The following is a 26,157-nucleotide window of genomic DNA, read 5'->3' on the forward strand; positions in this document are numbered from 1 at the left end:
GGAATCAGATTTATCCTTTTTCCAGTTTCCGATTCGTGTGTGTTTTTGTGCTCATTGTTTTCTTGTAACATAATGTGGACGTGTCCTCCTGCAGGCAGTCGTGCTTCCTGCTGTTTCTGACCTTAAAGTGAAGGTTTCGACGAATCCTCTGAGAGCTGGAGCGAGCGTCTCTCTGGATGTGGAGCTGTTCACGACCATGAAGCACCTACTTGTCCTCGACCTCACGCTCACTGCCGAGTACGAGCGCAGCCACGAGAGCGACGTCGACCTCAGCAGCGAAGGACATGCAAGCAAAATTACCGACTGGAAAAACAGCACTGATCGAGACTGTAACCATGGCAACAACATTCATGAGCCAAATCTCCATCAACACCACGGTGATTTTTATTGTCATGATGGCTCCCCCTCGCACCCCCATCACTCCATTCCTCTCCACCTCCTCCACTCCTCCGATCAGTCCAGCTGCCGTCTGCACCTCCACCTCCTCTGCCGCCTCCCCCCCACAGCAGGACAGTATCACCTCACGGCGTCTGTCCTCTCCGCTCCTCATCCTTCGTCAGTGCTGCTCTCCACTGCCCTGCCTCAGGCCTTCAAGGTGTATGAGCAAATCTGTGCCCTGAGGCCTTCTGGGAGCTGGATGTCAGCCGTTCCTACGCACGTAGAGTTCAGCCTGGAGGTCGTCAGCCAAGGTGGCCGCATGGGGTCGAGAGTAATTTGGACTTTTAGTTTAGATAATAAAGTTGTAATGAACAGGACAACAGAGGAATGGCTCATTAACGTGTCTCTTGCATTAGCAGGGCGTTATAATGTCACAGTTGAGGCTTTTAACCCAGTCAGCCGGGCCTCATTCCAAACACACATCCTGGTTCAGGATCCCGTGGGAGAGCTGGAGTTGAGCGTTCCACGTGCGATCAGAACAAATCAGAAACACGTGGTTTTATTTAGCGTCGCAGCAGGATCAAACGTGACCGTCTCTCTGCTGGTCAACGCAACATTACTGTACAGAAACAGCAGCTACGCCACAGGAGAGGAGGCGGCGGCGGTTCTGCTTTTTGACCACGCCGGGACGTTTCCGTTTGAGCTCAGAGCCGAGAATCAAGTGTCTTCTCGAAACAAGAGCGTCAGAGTGTGTGTTGAGGAAAACAGGAAGTCGTCGCCACAAGTTACAGTTGATGCAAACTGGGAACCACACACCAGTCAAATTCCCAGCCTGGGTGACAATGGTAAGTGCAGTGTTTTTAACTGAGCACTGCAAATAAAATAAAATAAAATAAAAATAAAAATTATCAGGCAATTTAAATAAAAAGTTTGGCTTTTATATCTTGAAAATATTGAAAATATATATATTTGAATCACTGTGTGAGTGTTTTTGTCTACAATTGTGACGAATTTATAGATTTATTACTTTTTTAAATGGAGCAGGGAAAATGTAATTAAGCTGCATTGAATTTAAGCTTCAATTTAGCCTCAGATCTGGATACATTTCGAGATCGGCTGTTTTTCAATATTTTCCTTGAGTTCTTAGAAAATAATTCATAAAAATCTGGATCTATTGAATTTAAATGTGGTTTCATGAGGGGACTCTATTGAGTGCCATTCTAGTTTATTATGAGACATCACTTACAGCAGTATTTTAATTCCCTATATATTAAAATCGATATATATATAAATAACATTTTGAACATGTGATATCTGTTTTGTTCTAGCAGTGCGGATTTATGCAGTCAAGCCAGCTTATCTCACGAACACAGACATAACCTTCGTGGCTGTGGCTGATGCACCAGAGCCTGTGGAGTTCATGTGGCACTTTGGAGACTCCATATCAGTCAGAACTACCTCAAGAGCCGTCACAAAAAGATACAACAAACCCGGCAGGTACGAGTCACAGAGAAAATATATGATTGGTGCCTTTTTAATTGTAATACTGGGTCTCAGTTACGATTATTATATGATTTATGATGTGTCAATTATGCTTTTAAATGTTCTGTTTCCTTTAACTGAAATCATTTTCCACATAAGGAGGGTCTTAGCTATTAGATTAAGAGCTTGTGCACCTACAAGATTAAAACTACTCACAATTCAAACCTCTCTTTATTGTAGGTTTGATGTATTTGTGGTGATGTCTGCTGGTCAGGCGTCCGTCACCTCTGACCTGCTCCCTCTGGTGGTCCAGAGAGCGGTGAAGCTCAACAGGCTCGTGCACCAGGCCTCGGTGCTGCAGAATCAGACGGTAACGCTGAGCTGCCGGGTCAACGTGGGCACCGACCTCACCTTCCACTGGAGCTTCGGGGACGGTTCATCCAGGCTGGGACAGAGCACGGAGCAGCACGTGTTCCACAGGTGAGCCACAGAGTTTCACTTGATTTTTGATGGTTACATGGACCACTTTCATGTACATCAGAAACATAGTTAATATTTATATGTAATATTGTTGAATTCCATCAATCTTTCTCTATCCGTCATTATTATTATTTTTATTATTGACACCAACATTCCTATTATGGCCCAACAGAGACAAGCAACCATCCTTAGTCAAATTCACACCTACAAGCAATTTAGAGTCTCCAATTAACCCAAACTACATGTGTTTGGCTTTATTTTTATTTTTTTAAAAGAGCACAGATTTAGTCTCAGTCTGTCTGTATCGTTCTTTAAAGTAAATCTTCAATGGCCAATAGTGACCAATTTGGTCCTAGACTCTTCCATTCCATGTGTCGAAGTGTCCTTGGGCAAGATACTGAACCCAAAGATTGCCCCTGATGGTATATATATGCATAGTATGAATTTTTATGAATGGATGAATGGCCAAACTATACTGTGAAGACTAGAAATAAATACAGACCATCACTGTATTGTGTGTTTGGGCCTGTGGAAATTCACTGGATGTGCTTCTCTTTGCAGAACAGGGGAGTTCAGAGTCGAGGTGACCGCCTCTAACCTGGTCAGCTCCGCCTCTCTGAGCAGTCACATCTTTGTTGTGGAGCGACCTTGTCAGCCTCCACCGGTCAAAAACATGGGTCCTCCCAAACTACAGGTACATCACCAGCAGGGCTGTAGCCTCCGAAACATGCAAAGACAATGTAGCTAAAAAATAAAAGCCTCCTCTATCTCTAGGTGCGTAGGTATGAAGTTATCCGTCTGGGGGTGACCTACGAGACTGAAATTGACTGCGATACATCAGGAGGCCTTCAGTACACTTGGACTCTGTTGGACTCTGCAGGCCGGAGCCTCCGTCTGCCTCTCACAGACACACACAGACAGAGTCTCACACTGCAGAGCCACCTCCTGCAGTGCGACACCTACAGCGCCACAGCCAGGGTGAGTAACTGAGCACGGTCATGCATGGAGGAGGCAGAGGAGTGCATCACTGGGGCTGTGTCTGTGGGGGGGCATAGTAAAAAGAAGTAAAAAAAAAATTATGTTATTATTAAGGTGAAGATATTGTGGTTTTTGGATTGTCTATGTGCAGCTGATGGCCTGAAAACTAATTTAAAGCCTGTTTCCAAATCTGTATTTTGAGTAGAAATTATATTTGGATATGCATTAATTGTACTTTTACTTGAATTGACTCCATATCTATGATTTCTCTACAGGTCCAGGTCGTCGGTAGTGTGGTGTATAGTAACTACAGTGTGAGAGTTCAGGTGATGCCGAGCCCTCCTGTGGTTTTTATCCAGGGTGGCACCAACGTCTTCATTAACAGCGGGAACGCCACCGTACTAACCCTGGACGGGCAGAGATCTTACGACCCCGACTTCCCCATGAACCTGCTCAGGTAGAAACTGCGACAGAAAGAAAAAACGATTTGATTTGTGCTCGAATGGGAGTTTTCTAACATTTTTGTATTCTCTTATAGCTACAGCTGGACGTGTAAACCTCTCAGCTCCATCAGCACCTCCTGTTTCAACCAACACATTTCCACCTCCTCCTCTGTGCTCACTGTTCCTGCTGGTTTCTTAAAACGTGACTTCGACCAGTTCCAGTTCACGCTCACCGTACGCAGCGGGGAGCGCTCAGCTTCCGCAGAGACCTTCCTCACAGTCAAACCAAATCTGATTGGGTGAGTTATAAATACTCACCGTGTCTCAAGTGTGTTTATGGATGTGACTGGTTGAACTGGCAAACCTGTGCCATTCATAGTCAAATCTAGTTGTGCATTTGTGTCCTGATTGGATACTGCAGCTCGCCATAATCCAAGAGTCAAAGACAGTGATTATATAAATGAACATTTTTGCACAAAAGAGATTGCAAAGAAAAAAATACTGTTATTACTTGGGTGTCACGACCTGAGGAAAAGTTGAGGATTCAATTGTTCTGAACTATTCTGATCAGGAGAGACAAACAAGAATGAGTTAATTGGAACAGAATCCAACTTATTGTGACAGGGGACACTCAGAAGAGCCCACATCACTGCCAAGGCCCAACAGTTCCCTTATGACACCACGTTTAAATTCACAAGATCTTTTTATTTGGATCTGCACCAAATTACCCACACTCGTAAATATCAGTCCATCTCAACACAAAACATGAGATTTCAGCAAAAATGTTGAAAAATCTCTTTCACTGAGCTTCTTAAGTCACCTTATTTCACCAGATGATTTATAATGAGTTATGTCAATGTTTCCAAACCAGGAAGTTGTCTGTTTCCTGCCCTCGTTGCCAGGGCGACCAGGTGAACTGGGATCAGTCGTTCTCTGTCGACACCTGGTGTGAAGACTGTGATGTTTCCCTCGCTCACATCCAATACACCTGGAGTCTGTTCCTGGTCGACGCCTCCTCCAGACCTGTCACAGAAGGTAGAAGAAGAGCTTAATCCTTAAAAACTAATTACATTTCCAATGTTTTATTAACAAAAAATATACTTTATCTTTATTCTATTCTAAACGGTTTTATTCCAGTGCCATTTTGTTCCACAATGGATCTCGGTGCTCCCTCAACAATCATCGAGGATCAGACTGCTGAGACGTCCACCCTGCGTCCGTCTGACACATCACACGGCGCCCGAACTGATCTCAGGACCCGGAAAATTGGAGTGAGAAGGCAATATCTCGGCCTGACTGACGGTGGGTTAAACAAAGCTGGTGTGTTATTAAATGCACTGAAGTTTGTGAGATAGAAAAGTAGAACCCCAGAGTCTGATTTCAGTCTGATTTCAGTCTTCAGGTCGGACGTATCACTCCCTCACTAAACTTCACTTCTCCTCTTCTTCAGATTCTGAGCACGTCACTCCTGTCAGCACAGGAACAGCAGGTTCAGTTTGTTTAGAATATATTTCATTTCATCCTGCTGTTTACTTAGAAATTAAACTTACTCTGAAATACTCCAAGATGTGTGTGTATGTGTGAGTTAAAATCATTGCAAAGCTTTGAGCCCTGGACATCAATATGAATATAAATCGCAATAATAGAATGCAAGGTTAAAGTAACTGTAAAAATGGATCGTTTATGAATTATTTAACATCTTCCTCACTTTATCTCCAGGAGAGGAGCCCTTATATCATTCCCCAGGAGAGTTTCCCCCTGCCGAGCATCACCCCTCCACTGACTACCCGCCACTCACCCTTGACAGCAGCGGAGACCAATATTCAGAGCAGTTTGGCCAAAGCGACATTATCAGTGAATTCCCAGTTCACTCTGACCCCTCTGCTGAGTGGGAGTTGTCTTTTCCGGTCCTGGAGGGTGGTGACATGGGAGATCAAGGTGAGAAAGAAATTCAGTAAGACTGAAACATTAGAGCCAAATGAAACAAACGAAGCAAGTACTATTTAAAGCACTTTCACATGACACTATTCTTTATTTAAATCTTTTTCAATAGCATTTTTAAATGCCTTTTTACATGCAATTTTCAAATTTTAAATTGATTTATTCTTCACAGATGTATTTACAAAACAAAAGCATTTGACGAAGCGACACACATACAGTAGTACATTAAAGGAGAAAAACAAATAAATTCTTTCAGTTTTTTAAAAGAAAATTGTATTGCTTCTACTTGTACAGTACATTCAGAAGGGTGCTTTATAAATAATATTCATGTTTTCATATGCATGGTCTGTGAGCGTGCATTAAAGCTGAGTCTGTTACAGAGTCAGATTACGACGTTCACTCCCCACATGCAGAGGAAGGAGACCCCGGGAGCTCTGCAGGAAGACCCACAGGTGCAGTACACATCTGTGTTTGCCTTTGTAGCTACTACCAGTGTGAGATGTTGTGTACTTACTCGTGTGTATTCCCAGGTGTGGATGGCGAAACATTCAGCCCAGGAGAAGACGCAGTATTCGATCCAGCAGAACATGAATCTGAGGGCAGTAATCTGGTGTTTTCCAGACCCTCTGTCCTGATCCAGGAGCCAACTTTACTTGATTTGCCCCGAGACCCAGTGGACGGAGACGTTTTCAAGTCCTACACTTACACAGGTAACTTATTTAAGAAACTTGCCCACACACATTCATTCTCTGTGTCACTCTGTTTCTTAAATAATCTTTCTTTGTAGGAATTTCCTCCTCTACGCTCAGGGTCAGACCCTTCAGTCTGAGGCCAGGGAGCAGATACTTGTTGGAGGTCACAGCCAGTAAGTTCCACCAAAGTGTTTTTAACAAAGAACCATGACAGACCGAATACAAAGAATGAGCAATAAACATGAACTGAAAATTCAGATTCTGCACAGTACAATATAAATCTATAAACTGTCATAATCAATGAGACCCACCCCAACAGCCCCCTTTCCACATTTAAATCCACTAGATCCATGTTTTTATTTGAATTATTCTCTGAGAAATCAACCCAAATGTAGAGAAATGCCCTATCTTGCAATGTTGAAAAAAGTTATCAGGATCCGAACCAAAATTGAAACAGTTCTTCCTTGGGTCAGGCTCCACCTCCCCACAAAATGTCTTTGATATCGGTTTAGTTTATCTTCGGTCATCCTGCTAAAAAAACGCAGAGGAAAACAAGTCTTTCTTCTCTTAGACAGAGGATCTTATTTGAGTAGGTGGTCCTTCAGTTGAGTTTCTAAAAGAATGTGACCATATGCTGCCCAGACCACCTCCACATGTGGTTTGAGTGATCAGATCTAAATGCGTCTTGGTGCGTTCACATCTGCTCTTAAAGCCCAGGACACGTGTTAATGCCAGGTATGAACTAGGCGAGAGGTGAATCTCTCACCAAAATGCAGTCCGCCTTGATTTATTTTTCCACTGATATTTAAAAGGATGAAAGTGAAAATCTGGAGATAATCTCATCTGCCTGTTGCCTGTGTTACTCAGAATGTCGGAACAGTTTTGTCGGCCGGACTCAGCTGTTCTTGAAATCCAAGCCTGCTCCAGAGGGCGTGAAGTGCCAGGTGCAGCCGGTCAGAGGGACGGAGCTACACACACATTTCAGCATCTTCTGCACGTCAGGGAAAGAGGTGCCTGCTGTCACACACACACACACACACACACACACACACACACACACACACACACACACACACACACACACACACACACACACACACACACACACACACAGAGATGTACATTAAATAAGCAATTGTCTAATTTATCACACTTATAGATTCTCCTTTAACAACAGTGAGTTGATTGTTAAATTCTACATTAATTAAATCTTTAAAGTTTCATATTAATAATAATGAAAAGTTAAAGATTTATATATACCCTTTTCTAACCAGCTTTGATTTCTTAAATTGTTCCCTGCATATCAACCATGTGTGTGTGTGTGTGTGCGTGTGTGTGAAGGATCTACTGTATGAGTACAGCTTCAGTGTAGGAGGCAGACCCCGTAGGGTGCTGTACCAGGGGAGAGATTTCCAATACTACTTCAGCCTTCCTGCAGGTGACGCCAGTGATGACTATAAAGGTATAAAACCAACAGACACGTTTGACATTTTTTTAAGATTTCCTACCAACTAAGTAAAATATTTTGTTGTTGTTTCCATAGTAACAATTTATACTGAAATCCGAAGCAGCACATATGGGACGGCCACTAAACCCTGTCCTGTCAGCGTCCGAGTCCAGCCAAGCTTCCTCAGAGACACATCCTCCCATCAGGACCCTGACCTCGAGCTGTAAGAGTCAAAAATCACCAGGTCATCACATCACACGAGGATTCAAAGACTTGAAACTGTAGAATTTGTTTTGTTTGTGTGCAGTATATTGTTGTGTATCAGTAACTCTGTCTCTCCAGGCCGGCGGCAGGTCTGAGGAACCTGTCGGCTCTGCTGCAGCTTGGGAACAGTCATGAGGTTCGTAACTACGTCAGTGTTCTCGCCACCGTCCTGAACAGACTCAGCCTGGACGCCGAGGCCAACACACATGCTCAGAGACTCATCCGCAATGTGCTCATTTGCACAGTGTGTGAGCTTGAGAGCGGTACAGCGGAAGAGGTACACACACACACACGCACACACACACACACACACTGGACTTTCAAAAAATCTCCTCTTTATCTCGATCTCTATTTGTGTCTTTCAACTACACATTATTTAACAACATGTGATTAAATCCACAGGAGTCAATGGTTGACAGCATCTGCACTTTAAAAGACCTTTTACAAGTTTCAAATCAGGTTGGTGGAGGATGATCATCTTTTATCAGGACAAACAGTCACTAAAAGAAAGAAAGATGATGCATTTGTTTACTTGTTTTGTTCTGTTTAGGTATCTCTAGCAAGTGTCAGACACGTGACACTTCACATTCAGACCATCTCAGACCTGTTTTTGGAGTCCAGCGCTCCAGTCCAACATCATCTGGACCACGAGACCCTCGACACTCTGCTCGTCCTGCTGTCGTACATCCTGCAGGCTGCTGTCACAGATCATGACGTCACACCCAAAACAGCCAACAAGGGCAATATCACACAGGTACTGGAGTCAGACTCTGTAAATACCACTGCAACTCCCAGGAGGTGCATACCAGCATCATCCAGGGACCCCATCAAACAGGGAGGATCAATTTCAGCAGAGCAGAGGACACGGCTTGTTGATGATATTCTGCAGACTGCCTCAGACCTGATGCTGGTGAGTGAAAATAAACAAGTTTTGTTCATTCTCTTTTTTCTACCTCGCCCAACTCTTGTCCTTACTCTTTCATTTGCAGAAGTACATTTTCTTGCACAAGGTCCAGGAGCACAGAGTCAGCACAGGCCTCATCTCCTTATACGCTGCAAACCAAAACCAAACCTCCACGGTCATCAGCAGCGGCTCAACCACCTTCTACCTGCCTCCTTCTCTGATCCAGCTTTTGTTCGTTCATGGCAGTGGAGCAGCAGAGAGCACGCAGCGGCAGCCATGTGTGCTCAGTGTGTTGACCACGCTCACCCTCAACCCTTACACCTGCGGCCGCAGTCCCACACAGGTGAAAGGCACTGATATTGGTTTTCTGAAGTGTTAGGGTAGAAATAATCAGCCATGATGTTGACTGGTTATTTCAACCAAATTATGTTTTTTTTTGCTCATATAAAAGACACATTGGGGACATTTAAAATTTAGACTTACACTAAATTTGACGTGAGTCCCTTATTCCCTCTGGTGATTTGCAGCTCACTGGACCAGTGGTTGACTTGAGTCTGTACAAGTGCAGCGGGAGGAGAAAGATCACTGTCCGTTCCCTCAATCAGCCAATCGACATCGAGCTGCAACATCCACCAAGAAACGTGAGTGAAATAGTTTGGACCCATTGACAGGTACAGACCTGTCATTGAGCCACTCACATGCGTACGATGAGACTATGAGACTATGAGACTATGAGAGGTAAGAAAACTCCACGGGGTTCCTTTAACTGTACTTGTGCTACTTTTATGAAAGTTGGTGACCAGTAACGTAATAAAATGTTACTTATTAAAGAAAATAATGTATGAAGTGATTGTTGAGCCTAACTTCACCAGCACGTGATCACATCTTTACTGCAGAAGAGCTCCGTGCGCGAGTACGTCCTCCTCCGCAGCCAGGTCAACTACCACAGCTTCAACATTACCAGGGACCATCTGCAGCAGGTCATCCAGCTGAGCGTGGCGTTCACGCCGCCGCCCGAGAGAGTGTTTCCCATCATGCTGCTCTTCAGGTAGATTATTGTTATTACTGGTATACGCTCGTAGTAAGAGCAACGTAATAGCGTAGTTTTTGAGTGAAAGGTAAGAATGCGAGACAAACCAAGACTCTCTGTTGTGGCAGGATGTGTGAGAGGCCGACTCCCAGCATGCACCACCTGCACAGGACTCATCACTGGGAGAGCAACAACATACGCATCACTCTGCCCTCGTCCTACCTCAATGGTAAAAGCTTTCTTCTACATCCTGTTGCTCACATCTCTTAAGTGACTGATCATTCCATTAGGTTTATATGAAATGAATCATCCATTCAAAAACAATTAATTAATCCTCTTTTAACATTGTTTTTATGCAGTTAGGAAGTTAAACAAGGCTTGAGGAGATGATAATAAAATATTACTGACTAGTAATAAATGTTAATAATGAAATCAAAATATTTTCTGTCATGAGTTAAAAGACAGGGATGAGATAAAAAACAAACACATCCAAGAGTTGATGAGTATTTGTGTAACACTCAAATCTCCACACCTCCAGCTGCAGGGGTCGGTCACCTGGCTCTGCTGAATGCTCATTTTGGGAAAGAGCGCAGACACAAGCAGCTGAGTGAAGAGATCAGCTACAGTCTCACTGTGGTCAGCAGTCAATGCTTGACCTGGGATGGCCACCAGGGGGCCTGGACACATCTGGGCTGCAGGACACAGCAAGAAGACACAACAGCTGCTGTCAACTGCAGGTAAGACATGGACATGAGACCTTCACAGAGATAAACAAACACTGACACTGATGATAAGCAACATATTTTTTGATGGTATTTGCTGTTCTTCTCTCAGCTGTCACCAGTTGAGGCCTCTGACTGTGGTGCAGCACCAGATCCAGACCAGACATGACACAGATGATCTGGACCCGTTCCTAAGGTGACCTCATCCTCCTCAGGCTTGAATGACATATTTAAATAAACAGAGAGAAAACAAATGTTGGGGATTTTCAAAACTTGTCATCCTCCTGTGTGTCCTCTCTTCCTCTCCATCTCTCTAGTGTGTCCCGAGATCTGACTGTGCTGGTCGTCATGGTGCTGTGTCTGTGCCTGTACATCCCCGGGCTGGTGGCGTGTAAGAGAGCTGATGACGTCTCAGAGAAGAATGGAAGAGTCCATTATCTTTCTGACAACTCTCCATTGGACCCACATCTTTATGCTGTAACCATCCACACTGGTGTCTGCTCTGCAGCCAGTTTGAGCGCCAAGGTGACACCATCATTTGTTTTTCATTCATCTTCAACAAAAGCGTTACTCATAATGTATTTTACTGCACATAAACGTGGGTGGGTGGGTTAGTAGGTAGAGTCCAGTACTTATTTGTGTCTGTACGTTCATCAGGTGTACATAAAGCTGTACGGTGAAGATGGGATCTCACACACAAGAGAATTACAAGTCCCAGGATGCACTCTGTTCAGGAGAAACTCTCAGGACACATTTATACTGAGGTAAAATCCTCCAAAAATTTACATATAAAATCAATGATACACATTTTACCATTTAATGCTACATAGTGTGATCTTTGTCTGTGACACCACAGTGCAGCAGACAGCTTGGGCTCCGTGTGGAGGGTTCACATCTGGCATGACGGCTCTGGACCTTCCCCGAACTGGTACCTCAAACATGTAGAGGTATCTGAGGTAAGGACCACATGCTCTGTGTTTGCGGGTTGTGTTCTGTGTTCGGACCATCAGGATGGCCTGTTTGTCTTCTTTTAACCCAGGTGACCAGTGGGCATGTAAAGGGACGCGTGTGGCTCTTCGTGGGTCAGTGCTGGTTGGCCGTGAACAAAGGTGATGGCCAGGTGGAGAGAGCGCTGTGTGTTTGCACCCACGGAATAGGCTTTGCTAAGGTAGAACGCTCATGCACATCTGAACACTCACACTTTTATTCTCTACTCACACGTGACCCTGGGTCTCCACCTGTCTGCTTGCAGATGTTGTGCTTTAAATTATCTGACTTTTTGGCCGACTTCCACATCTGGATGTCTGTGTACCGCTGCCCCTACCCTAACTTGTTCACCCACACTCAAAGACTCAGTGTGTGTCTGCTGCTGCTGTTGGGGTACGCATGTGTCAACACACTCATCATATCGCAAATGGACGATCAGGTAATTTAATAAGACCGTCAAAGCTCTCAATTTGTTGTATGAGCGTCTCTCCTACAGCCGTCATTTCTAATCCCTTGTTCACAGTTACCGATGGAGTTGGGTATTCTTGACGTATCCGCCGTCTCTGTGACAACAGGACTGTTGAGTGTGGTGGCAGTGTTGCCCGGAACAACAATTATATCTTTTCTGTTTCGACTGCATGAGGTCAAGCTGACAAGGTCGGGAGTCCAACATGCAAAAGTCAGAAAGACTGAGAATGATGACTTTGAAGGTGAGGTTTGGACTTCTGCACAGAATTCATCCTCTTTCTCAACGTAATATGAACATGAATTTCCTTTCTTTCACAACTTTTCTTCCAAAACACCATTAAAGCTGCAGGTCAACAGTCAATTAGCTCTAACAAACATAAACATGAGCATACAAACCATTCAACCACACATATAAAACATATGAAAAGCTAGAAACGCATTGTTTAGTTTATTATTTGTTTATTTATTAATGCATAATACATTCACTTGGTTTGCTAGCATTAGCATGGCTGTAACAATAGTGATACATTCAAACACCTGTTTACAGGTAAATTAAAACAACATGGTGACATAACACACATTACCTGGTTCCCACTACAGCTCGTTGCTCGATATCCATAAAACTTTACAACAAGTCTTTACAACAAGTCTTTACAACAAGTCTTCCTCCGGTACACAGACAATCACCTGCCGCCTAATCAACTTCCTGTTTCTGCGTATTCTACTTCTCTGTCTGTGTTTATTGGCGGTTAGCAAATCAGCTTATAGGTGCATTACCGCCACCTTCTGGACTGGAGTGTGGATCAGTAGATTGGCAGCAAACTAAACTAAACTAAAATTAAATGATTTTCTTTAGTCCTGTTTCTCTTAAGTAGTTCATTAGAAGATGATGTATATTCCTTGATGTCTTTTCTAACAAATTTTATAATCCTGATATTAATTCCTTTCTTTCTTCACTATAAAATTCCCGTTCTGCCAAACTGGCTTCAAAATAAAATACCCAAAACATCAAGAAAAAGGCATAAACAATAAGAGTTATTTACACCCACCTTTATGCATTATTCCAGGTTTGATGAAATGTTTTTGCATTTTTCCTTTTTTCGTCGCCCATGTCTCATTGTTGTTCCGTCTCTTCACAGATTCCCTTCCACTAAATCACAGTGGGTTCCATCCCTCCTGGAGCCGCCTGCAGAGGTGGATGCAAGAAACCTGGAGGAAGAAATACCAGGTCAATGAGCATCCATCTTTTGTTCTTTCTTTTTCTATGTCTTTGTGCATTTTTGATCCCCGATCCTCACCTTTCTTTTTCTGTGCTGCAGGGAACAAACTTGCTCCAAGTGTCCACTGCGATGCTGGAAAATAAAGAACCTGCAAACCAACCAGATGTGAGAGTAAGAAAGGACGATGATCCGGCAGTTGAGAGCAGTGCGGGACTAGCGATTTGGAATTTGTCGTTGATTTCAAAGGGGGAAAATGATGATCGAGCAACTCTGGGAAAAGAAATTCATCTTTCAAGTGAAAGTAGCAAGTTTTGTGGGACCCAGAAAGATGTTTTGTCTGTATGTATGAGAGAGGAAGATCAAGACAAGAAGAAGAAAGAAGATACTCAAGGAAACCGTTTCCATGTAATGGGCAAACTGAACAGGAGAAAAGTTGGACGAGCGTCCCGGTGGTGTCAATCTTTGGCCTGGACCCTCTGTCTGCTGCTGTCCCTCTCCTGCCTGGTGCTCTCTGCAGTGCTGGGAATGAGGTAGTAGCTGTGTGATGGCGTTAAATGGATTATTGCTGAAATATATGAGCGATGAATTATTGATTAACTGGGTCTGTGTGTGATGTGTCAGATTCAGCAGCAGCAAGGTTTTGCTTTGGATCCACTCCCTATTTTTCTCTCTGGTTTCTTGCATCTTCTTCATCCAGCCGGTCGCGGTAAATGAATAACTACCTGTTCTTTAAATAAATAAAGACATAATCCATAACCCTACTTTAAAATGCATGGTCTTTGTAATGGAGATATACTTCTTTTTCTTTTCCAGATACTCACCGTGGCAGTGATCGTCTCCTGTTGGTACAGAACAGACTTTCATACTTTCTCCACAATTAAAGAGTTTGAGATTCAACTGTGCAGCCACAGTGCTGCTAATCGACCAGAGGAGCAGTTCAGGCCTCCTGATTTCCCTCAGGACACAAGCTCATACCTCGACAAGGTAACAACCACAATCTATTTACTTATTTATATCTGTTTTGTTCTTTTCCACTGAAACATCTACTCAAGTATTTCTTATTTATGGACAGCTGCTTGCTGCTCGTCAGCGAGCTCGCTACCTGCGTCTTGTGCGGCCGCCGGCTCCAGCAGAGCTGAGGAGAAGTCGTGGGAGGAGAAGAAGAGAGACTCTCATCCATGACACTCTCAGGTGTGTGTGTGTGTGTGTGTGTGTGTGTGTGTGTGTGTGTGTGTGTGTGTGTGTGTGTGTGTGTGTGTGTGTGTGTGTGTGTGTGTGTGTGTGTGTGTGTGTGTGTGTGTGTGTGTGTGTGGCCACCTGTTTATAAGAAGAATTATTCCTTTTTTCCTTTGTCATCCAGGGATTTGTGCGTCTGTGTCTCCATGATCGCACTGATGCTGTGTGTAACATATGGCAGCTCATTCAGTCATCATTACCACCTCAATAAAGCTGTCAGAAAACAGTTTATACGGTAACACACACAAACACACACACATACACTGTCTTTGTCTCTAAAACATCTCAAACACTACAAAATCGTGTTTTATCTTTCAACAGGAATGATGATAATGACTTTATGTCCATAAAAACACATGAGGACTGGTGGAAGTGGACAGAGACCCGTCTGCTCAATCAGCTGTACAAGAATGCATCAACCAAAACTGAGGTAAACAATGACTCAAACATCTTAAGACGATCCTGTTTCGTGTGAGCTGGTGAAACAGTTCTGCTCTCAATCCGTCAGGAATCATAATTTAGGTTGACCATGTGTGCAAATCTATTCTTACCTATTAAAAATGGTAAAAGATCTTATTCTATACTTTATCAATATAAATCCCAACTTGATGGTGTGGTGTCATTCAGCAGTCACACATCTTGATGGGAGAGCCAATCCTGTGGAAGTCAGAGGCATCGAGCTCATTCCAGGAGCAGGTACGTAATAAAAAGAGGGATGTGTGACCTCATGAAAAATATAGTGATGATATCATGATTTGAAAATGTACACAGCGAAAGTGATGGTGATAATATTCTTTCCACAGTAAATAAAGTATGTTATATTATATGTTTTATAACAGTAGTTTTAGAAAAATCAACCACATCAGTCTGGACTAGACTTGTATTATTTCGATGACACTGATTTCAAGCAAATAATCAACTAAATGCTATTTACTAACTATATTTTAAATTAATTTCACATCATAGCATCATGTTTTTCACTACTATCTCCTGTAGGAGGCACTGTGTCACAAATATACAGATGAGTCCACTGGTGGATTCCATGTGTTTTCAATGTAGAGTGTAGATTTCCTTTAAAATCCACATACTGAACTTTAGTTTTAACATCAAAATCCAGTTTACAAAAGAGCAGCAGCAGTTTTTAGGCTGTGAATGTCTCACATGAACGATGAATGTGTCTTTAATCCGACAAGTTTTTTTTCAAACGTAGAAAACATTACTTTACTGTAACTTTATTGAAGTCATCACACAGTGATGATTTCAGCAGTTTGAAATCGAGTGTGTGTTCTGTGTGTGACTATTCAGGTTCCCAGGGCGACTTTTGTACCAGGACGTCTTCGCTCATTCTTCTCAAGGAGCGGAGCATCCACTTACCCTCACTCCATTGTCATGGTTCCCACGGCAACGGCCCAGAAGACATGCGGTCGCCTGGGCTGCTACTCGGGACCGAGTACTACAATTGGCTTAGGCCACACAAAGTGAGAGTTACACAGACACCCACATGGTGGAGGAGATCTCTGAAATAATTTCTCATAGGAGCAGGTATATTTCATCCCAGTGATATTCAGTATTATCATCAACATCAGGTCGGACGCCACATCCAAACTGAATCTCCTGCACTCAGGCGGCTGGTTGGGCAGACGGACGGTGGCCCTGAAGGTCCAATTCACCTTGTACAGCCCCGCACCCAACTTGTTCACCAGTGTGACCCTGCTCACTGAGCAGAGCCCCACCAGTGTCCTGGTGCCCTCTTCTAACGTGCAGTCTGTCAGGGTGTACCACACTCCTGCTGTGTGGGACTATGTTGTTATGGTGTGCCAGGTAAAATACTCCATTTCTTTTTATTATATATCATTATAATAGTAATGATAAATTATAAAGAAAGAAGGATTATAAAATATGACACATCTCGTCATATTTTAGACCAGTTTCTGTCACAAGCCTAAAGGTTTTTTCCTGTTTCCTCTTCCTCCCCTCCAGCTCATCTTCCTCCTTCTGTCTCTACTGCAACTCTGTCTTCAAGTGTGCACAGTGAGGCAGCAAGGGCTGATGGGATACTGGAGGAGACCCCGCAACTGGCTAGAAGTATATAAGCAATACAGCAATTATATATCAAATCAGGAAATTTGACCCATGCTACATTCTAGATACTGTCCACTTGATGAAATAACTTTGATCATGTGCACATGGTCTGGACATCTGGGGGCTATATGAAGAAAAATAGTTTGATGACTGTAAAAGCATCAGGAAAGAAAATAAATAACTGGGATATTGATACGGAACATAAAGCCTGACAAATCGTGTCTGATCATGTTCATCGCCTATTTAAAGAATTTTAAAAAATGCCCTCAGGAAGATGCCATAGAGCTGCCACCTCAACCAAGAACATTAACAAAGACTCTTTAATACCAGATGCAATAATTCATTCCCATAAGAACCATAACTGTTATTGTTGTATTATAAGTGTTATGTAAATTACATTTTACAGGCAAAAAGAAAGATAATAATTCCAAGATAATCATCAGACTTAAACAGCTGGAACACATGCACACACACTCGGCCCCGCACCGTGCAAACAAGTTCACTGTGACCGAGCTGCAAGGGCAAACTAACCTGTAGCTGTTAAACCAACACACCTGTTAAGTAAACCACACAGAAAAAAAAAGTATCTGAAGGTCAAAGCACACAACAGAGTTTTTAATATGAGTATGAAATAAAGAAATATACCTCCCTCTCTCTTTTTTCAGCTCACTCTCCTGACAGTGACCCTCGTGTATTATGTTTATTACATCTATCACTCCGTCATCATCCTGGAGGCTGTGGAGCTGCTGCAGAGACACAGAGGACATGTTGATGTCAGCGTCCTGGCTTCATGGGAACAAGTGAGAAAGAGACAAAAAACAGAAAGCAGGGAAAGAGAGAGATAAGAACGTTCAAAAGCATTTCATTCCTGGTCCTGTTTTAATTTATTATAACACCCATGAAAAATGAAAGGGCCCTTTTATTTACAATCATTCTGAGTAGTTTATTGAGAAAACATTGTTCAATTTGTATAAGGTTTTTTGTTTTGTTAAACACGCCCTTAATAAATGCACAAGGAGAATCCAACTGTCAGGTCCTGTTGTGTGAGTGAGAGATCACAATGTGGGTAATTAAAGAGGAGAGCGGTGCTTTGTGAGGACAAATGTGGCTCTGTCTCTGCAGGACGTTCGTGCTCTGCGTGGCGTTACACTTTTCCTTCTCACCTTGAAGTGTGTGACTGTGCTGAGCAGGAACAGGACCTTGGCTTCCTCTGCTGCACTGCTGACTCGCTCCCTCTCCAGCCTCCTCTGGCCAACGGTAAACACAAAGAGAAACAGCACAATGATAAAAGTGTCAATTTCAAGCACTGCCTCTGCTGTGCAAAAACAGAAAGTTGCACTTGAATGAAAATCAAATGTAGTATTTGTTATATTTTATAGGAAATTACATGCAGTTTACTGTAATTCAATTTGTGTGCATTTGTCTCATTAATGCATTTTAAATATATATAATATATCGGCCGACACTATTTTCAGTTTAACCATTAAAATGAAAACACAAATACAACCAAATTTATAAAAATGTTATCAAGAATATATTTTTTCAATAAAATGTAAACATAAATTCATATATTTTCTGCATTTATCCCATAAAAAAACATATCTGCACATATCAGCAAACATAAACAAATATACTGATATATCAGTGAAAGACTTATATTGGCCGAACGATAAATGGATGGGATTCTAGTAAAAGATATATACAGTAAGAAACTCAATGTCCCTGCAATGCTTATTTTTCAATATTTTCACCCTCCAGACCTGTGCATGTGCGTATTTCTCACCAAAATGTGTCTAAATTGTGGATTTGGTTAGAAACTTATGCTAAACCCCCGACACAGACTCACCCTCAAATGGTCCTAGCTTTCAGGTCTGATCCTGTTGGTGGCGCTGTCCTGTGCTGGGAATCTTCTGTTTGCACAAAGCTCCTGGGCTTTCAGCTCCATTCCTCGCTCCCTTCAGACTCTGCTCTGTCACTTCTGGGGTCTCAGACCCACCAGGAGCCTCCATCGCCTTCTCTCTGGACGAGACCTCCTGTACAGTGGAGCTCTCTATCTGTCTTCCACTGTGGTGTGGACAGCAGGGGTAAATATATAGAACATGTATATACGCAAAATCACGAATGAATAGAAAGATGACTGGCTGCACAGACTCAGTGGAAGAAAATCTGTCAGAGTCGAGATCACTGTTATGAGTTTTTGTTGCAGGTTCTCGGTTTGGTGTCCGCCGTGGTCAGAGTTGCCAAAAGATCTCAGAGCAGGTTGGACGTCTTCACCGCGGCAGATTTAGCCCGCTACATCAGACGGAGGATTTCTGAGGTCACTGGGCAGCGTGAACTCAAATGGATTGATGACCACGTGGAGAGCAGAGTGAGGAAGAAGCTGCTTAGGCCTGTACATAAAGACAGATGACACATCTCCACATCCTCCCACCTCCATATCCAACCTGATCTTTGACTTTTCAGTTTGATCCATGTCCCATCCACTAACATGGAGAAGCCAGGATTTATGACTTATACTGGAGCCAGCCAACAGGCACCGATCAAGGCACTTTGGCTTCACTTTTGGGAGCTGGCATGTCGTCCATCTTTATATACAGTTCCCTTTATGTCAGTTTTTTATTTTCCTGGCTACTTAAGTTGTTGCGTAGTAATTTCAATATCAGCAGCAATAGACAAACCATCTTGGTTGAATTACTGTAAACGGACAAAAGTGTGGTGAGGGTAATTGATTGACTCTCTGAACTCTTGTTTGTCAGACTTACTACCTTGAAGAGTTTGAGAGCCTGGTGGATGAGCTGCTGTTCAGACTCAACACTCTCTCCAGCTGCCTGCACCACACGCAGCCCCCGAAACTCCATCTCAACACGATGGAGCAGAGTCCCGTCACCTCACCCCTACAGGAACCCTCCAACACGGACACACAGGTGAATCAGCCTCATATGTCAAACACGCACCACAGACACATGCTGTGCCTGCACCCACACATACTGTACATCTTTGTGTTTCTTTTGCAGGACTTTGTGAGAAGACTCGTGGCACAAGAAACAATCAGGTAGGGACATTTGTTCCTCAGACAATATTTAAACGTCATAAATTACAAATGTAGTAATGGTGAGTTTTTCTGACACTGCATTACCAGGTCCAAGCTTGAGATGCTGCAGCGAGGAGGCCAACGGAGAAACAATCACTCCTCGGACGTTGTTTTACCATCTGACAATCTGCAGAAAACTGGAGAAAGTGATGAAGAAAATCTAAATGACAGAAAGCTCCAGACTTATTCAAGGGGACAGAACTGCCTGTCCCTCCCAGATTCGACATCACTCATCAGGATATGGACAGAAGATGACCTGGAGAAGCAAACACACAACATTAGCTGGTTGAGTAAAACTCGGGCGACCCACACAGAGGTGGTGGTGGAGGTTCTGGTGCACGAGGAGCCTGGAAGTTCAGAGAAAACAGGAGGGTAGGAAGGTGTAGCAGGTTCTTCAGGCTCAGACACTGCAAGTAATTCAAATAATTAAATGTCTTAAAAGTCTGCATTGTAAGAGCTTCTCTTCGGTAAAGATTTATAGAATAGGACAGACTTGTTTTCTATATCTACTTTGGTAAACGATATTACCTGGATCTCAAAACTACTCCTGGAATAAATCCTGATTCTTTATAAGCAGTTAATGACTTTGTGACTGATTAATGAACAATTCATCATTATGGTATATAAATCAAATACAAGCCTTTGTGATCAATAAATGCAAATATTTTTTTGTTCAAGCTTACAAGACAAAATGATAAAAGCAGTAAAAAATTGTTTAAATGTCAAGAAATACATAAACACCATTTTATATAAATCGCTGTAATAAGGTGACTTATAAAATAAAAGTAAGTTTGGACCACAAGCCCAGTGAGGATGTTATTGGATGGTTTTTATCTGTTTATTTGGGGATGGGGATGATATCTGATATTCCTCATAATCAATCTTTAAACCTCATTCTCAGATAAATACATAAATAACTATGTAAAGTATTGATAAAGTTCAGATATTGATCAGCTACATCATCCCCAAATAAAAGATGAAAACTATCCAATAACATCCTCCAACGTATGTGACCGAGGAGTTGAGTGGCGACTTGTGATTGGAGGAGGGCCGGCGGGGCGAGCCAATCACAGCGTGGCAAGTCAGACAAGTTGCAGACAGGGGGAGGTGGTGTGTGTGACTTCAGACGTGATTAGTTTGTATGTCACACACACACAGAGAGTATTGATCCGGACTGTGGGTCTAACACTTTGATGACATTCACCAACGAGCTAACAGGCTAACAGGCAAAGTTAAATTAGCTCCTGCTTTGATAACGCGGTTCATCATCATCATCATCTGAGGACCATGAGGAAGGTCGCTCTGCTGCTGCTGCTGCTCCTCGGCGTCGCGCTTTTTGTGACCGTCAGCAGATGTGAAGAAGGTAAAACTGAGCCTCACACAACGACGTCTGTAGATGTGAGTTATTCCAGTAAAGATGTGTGCAGCTGATATTTTAACTAGTTCCTGTACACGCTCCGTTAGCTCTGTTAGCATGCTAGTTAGCGCACAGGATGGGCTAATGTCAACAGAGCTGCCACACACACTCATAAACGCAACGACCTGATCTGACCCCTGTGAATCAGCTTATGAATTCACCTTCTGTCATATAACAGACGTGTCTATGGAGCTGGTGCAAAACCAACGGAGCACCTGGGACTATGGGATTTGTAGTTTAGTTTGTAGTCACAGTTTTCAAACTTGTAAACACGTTTTCCTTCTCACACAAATACAACAGTTGCACCTTCTCAAGATCTTCACTGCGGGTGCACACATCCTATGTTGTGAATCACAGATGAGAAACTCCTGCTGTCGCTTTTTTTGTTTTTGCTTCACTTGCTGCAGCAAACATGGGGCAACACACATTCAGACACCTGTAACAAGGACTGTGATGTCATGGACACAATGTGCACATCAGGATATCAGTCAGTCAGTCAGTCAGTCAGTCAGTTCATGCATTGAGATCAAACACAAGTCAACAACTGCACAACTGTCACAAATGCAAAAGTGTTTTTTTTTTCTTCTCACTCTCGGATCTAAAATCTCAGTGAAATGTGGAACGAAAGTGATTTGTGTACCTGCAGAGCCTGGGGGGGGGGGCTTTGTTCAGATATCTGAGAACCTCATCAGTAAATGAAACCAGTTCTTTGAGTTTAATGGTGCTTGGCAAACCAGCTTTTATTTCATCCAATATTTAACTGTGCTCCACACTGACTGAGATATTTGGTGCTAAAGTGTGTGTGCAGAGCTTTGTGAGTGAACACTCAGCATTTGTGGCTCGTGGCTGCAGATTCAAGCCGTTACAATTCATGTTTCTGCTTGAATATCCAAGAATAAGAAAGTGTTTGCAGACTGATTTGCTGATGTCGTCATTTTGTCCATGACTTCACATTCTTTGTTACAGATGTGTGAATGTGTTTCGCAACATCTTTGCTGCAGCAATTGTAGCAAAATTGTAAATTTTTGTGCATCTGTATTAAAGAATTTGAGAAATGTTACGTTGTATATGTGGGGGGAGAAAAAAAATCAGTAAATTGCCTTACAGTGTTTAAACAAGCAGCATGATGGTGGCAGCCATATGTCCAAGATTTACTGCTCCTGAAGTCAACCTGTATCTCTCTTATTGTTTGTAAGATGCTACAGAGGAGAAGGAGGAGGCTGATGAAGAGGACAGTGATGAGGAGGAAGATGAGGATGAAGATGACACGGAGGTGAAAGAAGAGAACGGGGTGCTGATTCTCAACGACAACAACTACGACACGTTCATAGAGGGGAAAGACACGGTTTTAGTTGAGTTCTATGCTCCATGGTACGTTTGAAGTTTCTCATCTAAAGGTGTTTGCTTTATTCATGTTACACTTTATTCAATGTCATTATTTTTGGTTTCTGTCAAAGTGGTAAGATGTTGAGAAGTCCAAAACAAATGGTGCATAGCAGAAGAGCAGAAGAAACTGAAACCAGTCCCTATGCAAATTCTACTGCTTCTTTTCACATCCTCCATATTTCTGTGTTCCCCCTTTATCCGTTCAGGTGCGGCCATTGCAAACAGTTTGCCCCAGAGTATGAAAAAATCGCTCAGACTCTCAAGGAGAACGACCCTCCGATACACGTGGCCAAAGTGGATGCGACGATAGCCAGCGGGTTGGCGAGCCGGTTCGAGGTGTCGGGCTATCCCACCATCAAGATCCTGAAAAATGGAGAGCCGGTGGACTACGACGGAGACAGGACGCAGAAAGGTAGGAACAGTTCATTTCCTGTTGTGAAGCGTCTTCACAACCTTTCAACACAAACTCTGCCTCTTTTGAAAAATCAATTAGCACTAATATGTTGACTCTGTTTGCTGCAGCAATTGTGGATCGGGTGACTGAAGTAGCTCAGCCGGACTGGAAGCCTCCACCTGAGGCGACACTGGTGCTGACCAAAGACAACTTTGATGAGACGGTTAACAACGCAGACATCATCCTGGTGGAGTTCTACGCCCCATGGTCAGTCAGACATGACACCTGAGATTCCTTCAGAAGGGACTTCCTCTTCCATGGAAGTGATAGTTGAGCATTTTAATAGCAGCACTTAAGATTCATTATTTACTTCTTATCAATGACCTCCAGGTGTGGACACTGTAAGACTTTGGCTCCAGAGTACGAGAAGGCGGCCAAGGAGCTGAGCCAGCGCTCTCCTCCCATTCCTCTGGCTAAGGTGGACGGCACCGCCGAGAGCGAGGTCGCCACACGCTTTGGAGTTACGGGGTATCCCAGCCTCAAGATCTTCAGGAAGGGCAAGGTGTTTGACTACAACGGACCCAGAGAGAGTTATGGTAGGTGCTTTCTCTGCTGGATTTTTTTTGGGGGGATGATCCAACTGACAACAAATGCAGCGGACTTTCATTGTGCTGCTTATTGCCAGCTCTACAATGAAAAAATATCAAGTTAGAGATCTTTTTGTTATGAGAAGCTTGAAAAAATATGTTGGTCCTTATGAGATGGTGATGTGACAAACCGGACAACGGTGGTCCGCCCAGTCTAGATAATTAATGGGGAAGGCATTGAGTTTGCCTGCATGTGGATCTGTGTGCATGGACTTCTGGTCCTCTATCAGCTGTGCTCCACCTTTTTAAACTTTCTTTTCAGGCATTGTTGACTACATGGGTGAGCAGGCGGGACCTCCATCCAAACAGGTCCAGGCAGGAAAGCAGGTGCAGGAGCTCATCAAGGATGGCGACGACGGCGTCATCGTTGGCGTGTTCTCCAGCGACGAGGACGCAGCCTATGAGATCTACATCGAGGCTTGTAAGTAGTTATACCTTTTTTATAATCCATAAGATTTGTTCATGGTTACTGTATGTTCTGTAATTTGTAACTTTTAGATGACCTGACCTGTAGTTTTACAGGTATTAGTGATATAGACCATTTTACAAAACATGGCTGACATAGCATACTTGTGAAATCAAATTTGTGATGGGGAATCAATTGCTTTCAGTTCCTTTTATTTTCCCGTTAGAAATTCCATACTCTTTCTTTGATCTGTGGATGTTATTCTCACTGTCGCTCGTCTGTCTGGCAGGTAACGCTCTCAGGGAAGACTTCACCTTCCGTCACACCTTCAGCTCCGAAGTGGCCAAACTGCTCAAAGCGTCACCGGGTCAGGTCGTCATCACTCAGCCTGAAAAGTTCCGCTCCAAGTATGAGCCAGCGTCACACACACTTGCAGTCGAGGTACGAATCTCTTATCTCAGTATAAAACCCTTGATTCACTCTCTTTTCAGTTTTTAATGTTGATGTAAAATAAACTGTCAACACTTTAAATACTGCTTTATCCATATCTCTTGTTCTGAAACTTATGAACTCCATCTTTTTCATTTCATAGGACTCCACATCCGTGTCAGAGGTGCAGGAGTTCTTCAAAAAGCATGTGATTCCTCTGGTGGGCCACAGGAAACCAAGCAATGATGCTAAACGTTACACCAAACGACCCCTGGTGGTTGTGTACTACGGAATCGACTTCAGCTTCGACTACAGGAAAGGTGAGTTTGTTAAAGTGCCGTGTTGGTTTGGTCTCTGTCAAATGATTTTAATTTTAATCCGGCATTTTTTAACTGGATTTAAACACCTGTGGACAAGTTAACAATCTTTTAGTAATAAATCTCTTTATTTTTAGCTACACAGTTCTGGAGGTCCAAGGTGCTTGACGTGGCCAAAGACTTCCCAGAGTACACGTTTGCCATCGCTGATGAGGAAGACTACGCAGACGAGCTGAAGAGCCTCGGCCTGAGTGATAGCGGAGAGGAAGTTAACGTGGGAATTCTGGCCGACGGAGGCAAGAAGTTTGCCATGGAGCCCGAGGAGTTGGACTCTGAGGTGCTGCACGACTTTGTTATCGCATTTAAGAAAGGTGAGTGTCGAGTGGTTGCTTTTTTTTCTCCGCACTTATGTTATGAAATTTGAAAGATGGGATCATGTAAGTGGAATGTTGTGTTTGGATTTTGAGGCACATTTTCATAAAAACATGTTTCAACATTTAAAATTGTGACATTTTGATAATATAATCACAGGAAAAAAAAATCTTGCAGCTTCCAAATATCTGTCTTGGATTTTTAACGTGTGCTACTTCTTTCTCTTTTTTCACAGGAAAGCTCAAACCCATCATCAAGTCCCAGCCAGTGCCAAAGAACAACAAAGGGCCTGTGAAGGTCGTGGTAGGAAAAACCTTTGACGAGATCGTCATGGATACTCAGAAAGACGTCCTGATTGAGTTTTACGCCCCCTGGTGCGGCCACTGCAAGAAACTGGAGCCTGATTATTTGGCTCTGGGCAAAAAGTACAAAGGGGAGAAGGACCTGGTGATCGCCAAGATGGACTCCTCCGCCAACGACGTGCCAAACGAGAGCTACAAAGTGGAGGGCTTCCCCACGATATACTTTGCCCCAAGTAACAACAAGCAGAGCCCCGTCAAACTGGAAGGGGGAGACAGAACAGTGGAGGGACTGAGTAAGTTTTTGGAAAAGCACGCCACAAAGCTATCACAGCAGAGAGATGAACTTTGAGACGCCTGCTCCTGACCAGTAGCTTAAGAACTCTTACTGTGCTCGGGCAGAGACCTGGAGGACCCTGAGGGGATGACCCTTAGGGGAGGGGCCTCTGAGAGGTTTAACGGTGTTACTGAGTTGCTGTGATGATAATCACGTTCAATCATCATTTTAGTTTCTGTTCATTCCAAGAGATTCAGCTTCTGTTTCTAAAAGCATGTAAGCACTGTTGAAGATTTAAGTCTTTTTAAATAAAACTGAAAATGATGGCGGCTCCGTGTGCCAACACAAAGTGAGACTCTTTTTGTTAC

At 43.3% G+C, this 26,157-nt stretch overlaps 2 protein-coding genes across 3 annotated transcripts; both read left to right on the top strand.

Annotated features, from left to right (window-relative positions):
• Nucleotides 1–395: 395 nt before the first annotated feature.
• Nucleotides 396–20,498, top strand: LOC117754260 (polycystic kidney disease 1 like 1). Its single transcript, XM_034573086.1, has 54 exons — nucleotides 396–513; nucleotides 561–689; nucleotides 798–1,223; nucleotides 1,707–1,875; nucleotides 2,101–2,340; nucleotides 2,902–3,034; nucleotides 3,115–3,318; nucleotides 3,594–3,775; nucleotides 3,857–4,060; nucleotides 4,633–4,796; nucleotides 4,899–5,110; nucleotides 5,154–5,341; nucleotides 5,408–5,415; nucleotides 5,481–5,699; nucleotides 6,083–6,154; nucleotides 6,233–6,412; nucleotides 6,490–6,567; nucleotides 7,262–7,404; nucleotides 7,736–7,856; nucleotides 7,938–8,064; nucleotides 8,184–8,382; nucleotides 8,508–8,564; nucleotides 8,656–9,015; nucleotides 9,095–9,352; nucleotides 9,537–9,650; nucleotides 9,906–10,057; nucleotides 10,168–10,268; nucleotides 10,578–10,776; nucleotides 10,874–10,957; nucleotides 11,079–11,286; nucleotides 11,419–11,525; nucleotides 11,618–11,717; nucleotides 11,801–11,929; nucleotides 12,014–12,187; nucleotides 12,272–12,458; nucleotides 13,356–13,444; nucleotides 13,536–13,966; nucleotides 14,058–14,142; nucleotides 14,250–14,420; nucleotides 14,509–14,627; nucleotides 14,797–14,907; nucleotides 14,994–15,102; nucleotides 15,300–15,368; nucleotides 15,978–16,150; nucleotides 16,259–16,493; nucleotides 16,653–16,757; nucleotides 17,420–17,554; nucleotides 17,877–18,011; nucleotides 18,617–18,838; nucleotides 18,961–19,122; nucleotides 19,511–19,678; nucleotides 19,769–19,806; nucleotides 19,894–20,299; nucleotides 20,393–20,498. The coding sequence occupies exons 1-53, from the start codon at nucleotides 396–398 to the stop codon at nucleotides 20,219–20,221; spliced, it is 8,631 nt and encodes a 2,876-aa protein (XP_034428977.1). The 3' UTR covers nucleotides 20,222–20,299; nucleotides 20,393–20,498.
• pdia4 (protein disulfide isomerase family A, member 4) lies at nucleotides 7,473–26,138 on the top strand. Of its 2 annotated transcripts, XM_034572140.1 has the most exons (11): nucleotides 7,473–7,512; nucleotides 21,004–21,208; nucleotides 22,459–22,633; nucleotides 22,855–23,060; nucleotides 23,171–23,309; nucleotides 23,433–23,638; nucleotides 23,952–24,110; nucleotides 24,385–24,536; nucleotides 24,688–24,844; nucleotides 24,979–25,212; nucleotides 25,449–26,138. In XM_034572140.1, the coding sequence occupies exons 2-11, from the start codon at nucleotides 21,133–21,135 to the stop codon at nucleotides 25,862–25,864; spliced, it is 1,920 nt and encodes a 639-aa protein (XP_034428031.1). In that variant the 5' UTR covers nucleotides 7,473–7,512; nucleotides 21,004–21,132; the 3' UTR covers nucleotides 25,865–26,138. The 2 variants fall into 2 exon arrangements, with proteins under 2 accessions (XP_034428031.1, XP_034428030.1); XM_034572139.1 differs by lacking the exon at nucleotides 7,473–7,512 and having other exon boundaries at nucleotides 20,935–21,208.
• Nucleotides 26,139–26,157: the final 19 nt, after the last annotated feature.

This window comes from Hippoglossus hippoglossus, chromosome 20 (genome assembly GCF_009819705.1).
Source record: "Hippoglossus hippoglossus isolate fHipHip1 chromosome 20, fHipHip1.pri, whole genome shotgun sequence".
Lineage (NCBI taxonomy): Eukaryota > Metazoa > Chordata > Actinopteri > Pleuronectiformes > Pleuronectidae > Hippoglossus > Hippoglossus hippoglossus.

What these genes read in the sequence shown, in the direction of transcription:
- pdia4 (XM_034572140.1), top strand. Translation starts at nt 21,133, where the DNA reads ATGAGGAAGGTCGCTCTGCTGCTGCTGCTGCTCCTCGGCGTCGCGCTT. An exon ending in GTGGAGTTCTACGCCCCATG is followed by an intron (nt 23,310 to 23,432) that starts GTCAGTCAGACA and finishes AATGACCTCCAG; the next exon opens with GTGTGGACACTGTAAGACTT. An exon ending in TGAGATCTACATCGAGGCTT is followed by an intron (nt 24,111 to 24,384) that starts GTAAGTAGTTAT and finishes TCTGTCTGGCAG; the next exon opens with GTAACGCTCTCAGGGAAGAC.
- LOC117754260 (XM_034573086.1), top strand. Translation starts at nt 396, where the DNA reads ATGGCTCCCCCTCGCACCCCCATCACTCCATTCCTCTCCACCTCCTCC. An exon ending in TAAATGCACTGAAGTTTGTG is followed by an intron (nt 5,111 to 5,153) that starts AGATAGAAAAGT and finishes TCAGTCTGATTT; the next exon opens with CAGTCTTCAGGTCGGACGTA. An exon ending in CAGGACACATTTATACTGAG is followed by an intron (nt 11,526 to 11,617) that starts GTAAAATCCTCC and finishes GTGACACCACAG; the next exon opens with TGCAGCAGACAGCTTGGGCT.